The sequence below is a fragment of the Ruditapes philippinarum genome, unplaced genomic scaffold, assembly GCF_026571515.1.
Source record: "Ruditapes philippinarum isolate M1 unplaced genomic scaffold, ASM2657151v2 ctg6672_1_1_1_1, whole genome shotgun sequence".
In the NCBI taxonomy this organism is placed as follows: domain Eukaryota; kingdom Metazoa; phylum Mollusca; class Bivalvia; order Venerida; family Veneridae; genus Ruditapes; species Ruditapes philippinarum.
The window spans coordinates 41,998-50,053 of NW_026861454.1; the positions used below are offsets into that span (position 1 = coordinate 41,998).

At 32.5% G+C, this 8,056-nt stretch overlaps 2 protein-coding genes across 2 annotated transcripts; both read right to left on the reverse strand.

The window, feature by feature from the left end:
* Positions 1–4,593: 4,593 nt before the first annotated feature.
* LOC132715655 (uncharacterized) lies at positions 4,594–5,979 on the reverse strand. Its single transcript, XM_060698691.1, has 2 exons — positions 5,622–5,979; positions 4,594–4,899 (listed from the first exon to the last, which is right to left on the reverse strand). Exons 1-2 carry the CDS (start codon positions 5,883–5,885, stop codon positions 4,753–4,755), a joined length of 411 nt encoding a protein of 136 aa, XP_060554674.1. The 5' UTR covers positions 5,886–5,979; the 3' UTR covers positions 4,594–4,752.
* LOC132715654 (uncharacterized) lies at positions 5,906–6,716 on the reverse strand. Its single transcript, XM_060698690.1, has 3 exons — positions 6,454–6,716; positions 6,000–6,134; positions 5,906–5,914 (listed from the first exon to the last, which is right to left on the reverse strand). The coding sequence occupies exons 1-3, from the start codon at positions 6,610–6,612 to the stop codon at positions 5,906–5,908; spliced, it is 303 nt and encodes a 100-aa protein (XP_060554673.1). The 5' UTR covers positions 6,613–6,716.
* Between the last annotated feature and the right edge of the window lie 1,340 nt (positions 6,717–8,056).

An 8,056-nucleotide genomic window follows, 5' to 3' on the forward strand; every position in this document is an offset into this window, starting at 1 on the left:
ACATATAGAATATAAATATATAATGTTAAGAATTGCCTTTTTCCCATTCAGTACTATATTGTGTCACATTAACTCAGACCTAGAGCAGCTTCCTATCCGCAAAAATATTTTCAATACTTTATAAGTGAGAACAAATATCCTGTTTTTTCAGTTTAATTCTGAAGAATGTGTAAGTGTGGTTATAAAATATATGAGACTAAATTTAGTTAATTTGAGAAAAGACCTATATATTTTGGAAAACATTGAGGCTATTTTGGGATATTTTAAAAGTTGAAAGTTAAAAGGTTGATAAAAATATTTTTATAATTATTAAATATATGACTTTGTGTGTTAATTCATGATCATGAAGCTTTAAAAACTAAATAAAAACAGTTTGATTTTCATCAGAAGATGACATTGTTTCTTTTCCTGCTACTAGAAATAAACAAGCCCTTTTCACCTTTGATGAGAAGACAAATTGCCTAAGTCATCATTTTGGAAATTTTGCTGATAAAATTAGGAAAAAAGCAAGTTTTTCAAAAGGAAAATCTTCCTAAATTATTGAAAAAAAATTATTGATACTCTACCAAAAAAAACAACAACACACTGTGACACACAATCATGTCTGTAACAATACCGGAATGAACTTAATCAATAACTAACTTTATTGCATTGGATAATCCAAATTTCAGTTTGATTAGGAATTTTTTTAAATATTGGGAAAAATAAGCATGATTATATGTTTTACAGTATTTTCATTTTGGAATCTGCTTGATAGAGCTAAAATAATTATCAATGTATCTGGAAACTATTTAATACACATTAAAAACTTTTTGACTAATTTTACACAAGATGAGCTAAAAATATTTTAAGGAACACAAGCTTAGCAAAATGTACAGGATTTTAAGAAAAGTAAAATTCAAGTTTTTAGTAATATTTTTTATGACAGTTGTGAACAACTGATGATAGATTTTTCAGTATCATCACCATATTTCACTATATTTCTACTGTATGACTAACGCAGTAAAGCTACAGTCTCACTTACATCCCGGCAGAGCCCTGGTAGACAACTTGGGTACAACCGTAACTCTGCTGGCAACATCCTGGATGGAATAAAATATTTAATATCACTCGGGTGGTTCGGGATGATCCGGGAAGAATAGCTTTGCCGGCTTTATCCTTAGCTCTGCTCTGTAAGTGTAACCGCAATAATAATTTCACCCCGGACCATCCTGGTAACTTACCGGGATGGTCCTGGGCTCTGCCACGAGTAAGTGAGACTGTAGCTTAAGGACTTTTTGCATATTTTGACTTCTTTGTAGTATGGTGGCTGATATGTTACACTTTTGCATGTCACGTTGTTGTTTATCGCCTTTTTTTCCTGGGCTACAAAACATGCCAGACTGTGGCACGTTGTCCCAATGTCTCTTGGCTTATAACGAGGGAATGACTCCTTACTGTGTTATCGCATGGCTTAATTGAGTCGTTGTCGCCAGCAACAAAGCAGATTTAAGCCTCAATAAGCTAATTTTTCAATTTGAGCCAAGCGACAATGTGTCATGGTGCCACACACTGTGTAACAACCTGCCATTTGGCTGGTTTTGCTAGTGACATGACAACAAGATATCAAGGCCTGAGAAATCTTGACTTTTTGGTTTAGGAATAATAATTGTTAAAAAGCAGAACAGTGCATGAAATATGGAATGAACAAAATATATTCTTTTATATGACTTCGTTCCTTTGTTTTGCCAATTTTCAAATCAGATAATGGTTTTATACACAAAACACAACAAAAAACAAAAAGTCATGCAAAATGTTTAACTGACAGTGGCACAAAAAAGTTAAATGCATTATCATACCTTCTTCATCATGATAAGTTCAGCAAGAGAATTCTCTAAGGTGATATATCAAGCGGTCTGTAAATCTGTAATAAGTCATGTTTGTTATTGACAATTACACGAAAACGCACACATATGTGTTGATCGAAATAAAATTCAATGATCAATCACAAAGTATACAGCCTCATGTTTGTCTTTCCAGGGAGCTCCCGCTGCGTACTGGTCCAGAATGACTTCGTAATTTTATCTATAATTGTCCTTCAAGTTTATCCTCAGTATTAAGCTAAGCATGATCTTCATTCAATCGGTTTAAAATGACATTTTGTATCATGACTTATCCGAATTATCGACACTGACAGCTGATTTTTTAAAAACTGTTTATTTCCGGCTCTGGAAAAGTTTGTTTCCGTTTCCCGTCACTACGCAACATAAAGAAATATCGTTGCCATCATATACAACCGATAATAGTCTATTTCGAAGCAAAAATGAACAAAAGTTGAGACGAAGCGTACAAACGGCAGCCATTTTATTTCTGGTTAATATTTGGTTAAAATTTAACCCACCTCCTATACGTGGGTTAATTTAACCAGAAATTTACGCTGGTTAAATTTAACCAAAATTTTATACAATCGGTTAACCAAAGTTTAACCCAAAAGTTAACCTAACCATGGATTTAACCCAGTGGTTAAAGTTAACCAACGTTTATACAATTGGGTGCTGATGTTTCTTCCACAAATGCTGACATGTATTCTACCAGCTGTGATTTATTCATTTAAAGACAGTGGTCAGCTGTACTGTACAACAAATTGTAGCACAGAAACGGTATCTCAATTATCTCAATTCTAAGTCGACTTGCTCATAGCTTATATAAGGCGCCTAAAATTGTTTTATAGACAGTGCTATTATGCCGTTTTGTAGAAAATGACACTCGTGCATAATCTTTTATGTGTCTGATCAATATTATCGACCTCATGTCTTATGTGTATGTTAGTTATATATTATTAGTTATAAAGATCGTTGACAGGTTATATGGCCCTATATAAACGGCTATTTGTAATATAACCCGAGCCGTTAGGCGAGGGTTATATTGCAAACAGCCGTTTATATACGTGCATATAACCTGTCAACAATCTTTATAACGAATTTATAATACAGCAAGCATCATTTATTTATAATACAGCAAGCATCATTTTGTGGAGAAAAAGTAAGATATCGACAGCAGCCGTGTATATATATCTATATAAACGTCACTGTTATCCAATGAAAAGCGATGTTACAAACGTGCAGTATTATAAGTATATATAATAAACCCCCATTCACACCATTTTTATTCAGTGAGTTGGTCAGAAGACTCCTCAACATGTCTTATAAATACCGACAGACACTATTCATCTTATTATTGTGATGATCTGACAATAAGAATTTAATGTAGTTATATTTTAGGCTCAAAAATACTAAAGAGTTAAATTTTTACCAAATAACTCTGTATCGTCCTCTTATTTATCCATGTTTAGTCTAAAATGAGATAATTTCCAATTAAAATTAATATAAAATACTATAATTTAAAAAAATATGTGACTGCTAGCAGAGCTGCATCAGTACTAAGGGTGTAGTACTTAAGTACCAGTACCAGTACTTGGTAAATTATGCAGTACCATTACCAGTACCAGTACTAGATGTTAGCTCGGTACTGCAGTACCAGTACTTTTTTTGGTGAAGTAATTTAGTACCAGTACCATTACTTTTATATTCATCAAAGTTTGAATAAATACACAGTGTCAAACAAATAATTGCAAATATTATTCAGCAAAGACATAAAATCATATTTTACTTTAAAGTTAACATAAAATTTTTACAACTTTATAGTTTTAACATACTTTTTACAAACAATATTTACAACATATATTAATGTCGGAATCCGGACAATCCCCCTCCCGGACGATTCCCCTCCCAGTAAATTTGAATGTTTTTTCACAACCCGGACATTTCCCCTCCCGTTATTTTTTTACGGCGGACAATTCCCCTCCCGTTTTTTTATCAACCCGGACAATTCCCCTCCCGTTCTTTTAACAACCCGGACAATTCCCCTCCTACAAGTTTTAATCGGCTTTAAATACATTTTGCTTATCTCGTGCGGACGAGCGAATGGTATATCCCCAATTTTCATACATGAATATAAACAAAACAAAACGCATTTTTTAAAATAATCTTTATTTTGTCAATACATTTTTGCAGCGGCAAAACAATAAAAGAACAATTGATGAGAACAAAACGATTAATCTATAGATTCTTGCAAAGAATATATTATGCACATGTAATAGGAAATTTAACTGTCATCATCGTCATTATGATTAGAAAATCACATTCACCATATTGAATCAGTACATGAAGTCATGTCCTAACACAAAATATCAATGATCATTTTGATTTTATAACACATTTGTAGGAGTTCTACTTCATTTCACAAGTCTTACACATTTCCCTATGGCATGTAGGAATTCCTGGGTTGATTTCGATCCTGACTGAATTTCCTCGCACAGTTTCTTGAGTTTTCTCTGATGAGAGACTGTTTCTTTTCTCCTACGTTTCGTCACATTTTCTCCTACACTGTCTCTATACACCTCTGTCTCTACTAATGAATTGTCTTTCTGGAGGCAATTTATAACTGTCCACAATGATGGATTACTGTGTCCTACAAGATGTCTAAAACCATTGTTTCCAACTCTCACAAACGTTGTTTGGTGCGGTCACCGTCATTAAGTGTTGTTTCATGAACATTCCATACTTGGGGATCGAATCTTGGTGATGTCTTTCGTAGTCGAATTCGTCCATTACATAGCACTGATCTGTATGACCAGAAACGTACGTTGAGTCGAAATAGTCTACTAAACCTGACAAGACATCTGGGGCTGAATCTCGAAGAAGCGACATTCCTTCAGTCACCTTGCTCGCTGGAAGGAAGGCAAGGCCGTCTAATTGACCACAGAAGTGTCTGATATCCTTGTCTTCTCTGTATAACGACTGTAAACCCTTCGCTTTGAATATGACGCCATGTAGCTTGTGTTAGATGATAAAAACAACCCTGAAATAAAAATAAAGAAGTTAGTCAAATCTAACAATAATCGGACACTTTTTTAAACACAAAAATAAAGATTAAACGTTACTACGTATTTAATAAATAATATAACTAGTGATAGCATTGTGACTATTTGAAATTTAAGGTGTTTATACTTAAACATACAGACATATTTATTTTTGCTGTTTTGATAAGAAACTAACAATAATCGGACACTTTTTAACACAAAAATAAAGATTAAACGTTACTACGTATTTAATAAATAATATAACTAGTGATAGCATTGTGACTATTTGAAATAAGGTGTTTATACTTAAACATATAGACATATTTATTTTTGCTGTTTTGATAAGAAACTAACAATAATCGGACACTTTTTAACACAAAAATAAAGATTAAACGTTACTACGTATTTAATAAATAATATAACTAGTGATAGCATTGTGACTATTTGAAATAAGGTGTTTATACTTAAACATACAGACATATTTATTTTTGCTGTTTTGATAAGAAACTAACAATAATCGGACACTTTTTAACACAAAAATAAAGATTAAACGTTACTACGTATTTAATAAATAATATAACTAGTGATAGCATTGTGACTATTTGAAATAAGGTGTTTATACTTAAACATACAGACATATTTATTTTTGCTGTTTTGATAAGAAACAGTGCATACTTGTATTATCTGGGATGCATTTGATATATTTTGTAAGCATACATACCTGTATATGGATACTTGAGCCAATGACTGATCTCACCGCGTTGTGTATGGCGATCTCATAGTCTGCGACGATTGTTGCTGGGTTGGGCCGGATGTCTTTCTGTAAGCAAACGTCTAAAATTGCTGTAAAACATTCTTCATAGTGTGACTGTTGTTTACCAGGTAATAGAGCGTACACCACCGAAACATGTGAATCACTTAATGGAACTCTTATACAGAATAATTGTCCAAACTGCTGTGGTGCTGTGGAATGAGTTCCATCCATGTACCAAGTATGAGCGTTTCCTAAAAGTTCTAATCCGGTTTCACTTGAAAATATAAGGAGGCGGCTTGTGTCGGACGCATTGTCGTGTATCAGGAATGGTTCATCATTTCCTGCATTTGTAGTGGTGTAATCATTCGGTAGTGGATGTGGAATGTCGTTAATTGATGTTGGTTCTTTTGGTGCTTGTCCTCTTTTTACACGTCTAATCGATCTTTTCAGAGATTCATGTTGTCCTGTTGCTGCGCGCACCTAAAAAAAGAAATAAATAAAGCTAACATACATTAAGGATTAAACTTACATTCAATATAACATCGACCTTTACTCCTCACATGTATTTCTTTTTTACTAAGGTGCAATTCTGTTATTATAATGCAACAATATGTGCTATTCACGTACACCAGACATATAGAGATATAGGGAGAAAAGAATTTTATTTTTTATTGTCATTTTATTTCTTTTTCTTTATAATACTTATTCTCTTTATAGTTTATTTTCTATTTAATATTTATTTTAAATAAATATTGTGCTAACTTTATTCTTTCCGTAAAAAAAACAGTGTTATAATTACCTGCACTGGATAGTGGAGCAGTTTATCAGCAAGAATCTGACCAGGTTTTCCTCTATTAGCATCAGCTGCATTCATGATTTCTGTTCTAATTTTTATGGCTTCTACTGCGAATTTATCTGCGTCATGTGTGTGAGAAGTTACTGAATGAACACTCGTCATCTACAAAAGGAATAAATTTATAACAACTTTAAATTATTTATATAATACAAAAATATACACGACAAGTATTAACAAATTATGTTGTGGTTTTATTTAATACTTCTAAAAGATACTATTTGTTTTTTTAAAATACGTATTAATTTGTACATGGCTCGTAAATGTAGGAATATTTAAAATTAGTTCTAATTATTTTCTGTTTTACTTAATTATTACTTAATTATTTATTCATGAAAACTTACGTTCAAGTCTGTCACCGCAGCACCCTTGCATTTTTGGGCGTACCTCTGGAACACTCCCCATCGTATAGTAAGATTTTGTTGTTCTCTTCTTGGTATAAACGTATTCCATCATGAAACAAAGTTTTTTGGTACCGTTTCTTGTTGTAATAATTTCCATTTTGGAAGTGATTTGAAGAAAGATTTGAACAATATTATAAATGTTTTCAGTTTAACAGTTTTGTTTTTAAGAGTAAAAACTGTCATCTTTAATAATAAATAGAGACTAATTATAAAATAGTAAATACTTTTTGTACACTAATTACAAAAACAATTATTGTGATCTGCTTAACGATAATTAATAAATTGTCAATAATTGGTTTTGCAATTAAGGACACATTTTAATTAAGGGCGGCAATTGATTAAAGATTTTTTATTGACAGTTTGTTTATCTTAAGCAGCGGCGGCAATGATTAAAGGCGGTATAATGTCACCTTTGTGTAATAATGATTGTTAAAAGTTCCGATCTTTAACAGTTTTTGTTAAGAGTAAAGACTGTCATCTTTAATTAGAATTTTTAGATTTTTTAATCGCATAGGCGGCTATGATTAAGGGATGTATAATGTCACGTTCCGCTCTGTGAAAAACGGGAGGGAATTGTCCGCTCTGCTAAAATAACGGTGAGGGGAATTGTCCGCCCTGTAAAATTAACGGGAGGGGAAAAGTCCGCCCTATTAAAATAACGAGAGGGGAAATGTCCGGGTTGTGAAAATAATATGTAAGGGGAATCGTCCGGGAGGGGGATTGTCCGGGATTCATTAATGTCATATCTTATTGTTTAGAAACCAGTCAACTGTAATACAATGCAATCATCTTTCATTTAAAACACAACAGTCTTTTGTTGCCTCTCACACCTTCACACCTCTGTTCAATTTATACCAAAGTAAATAACAACTTTTTATGGTGCTAACAATATCACTTGAAATAGGATTATTTAGAATAGAAGCAATTAATTAGTGATTATTTGCTCTTTTACTAGTAAATACAATTAGTAGTAAGGATATTTAGGGTAAAGAGTTACTGAGTCTGTTTAGCTCAATTTAAATTTTTACTTTAAGTCTTTGGTGCTTTTTTATGATAAGTACTATGTTAACATTTGAAGAATATTGCAGCAATTAACCATTATCTATAGATTTGATAACTTTCTTTTTTCACAAAAATAAAATAAA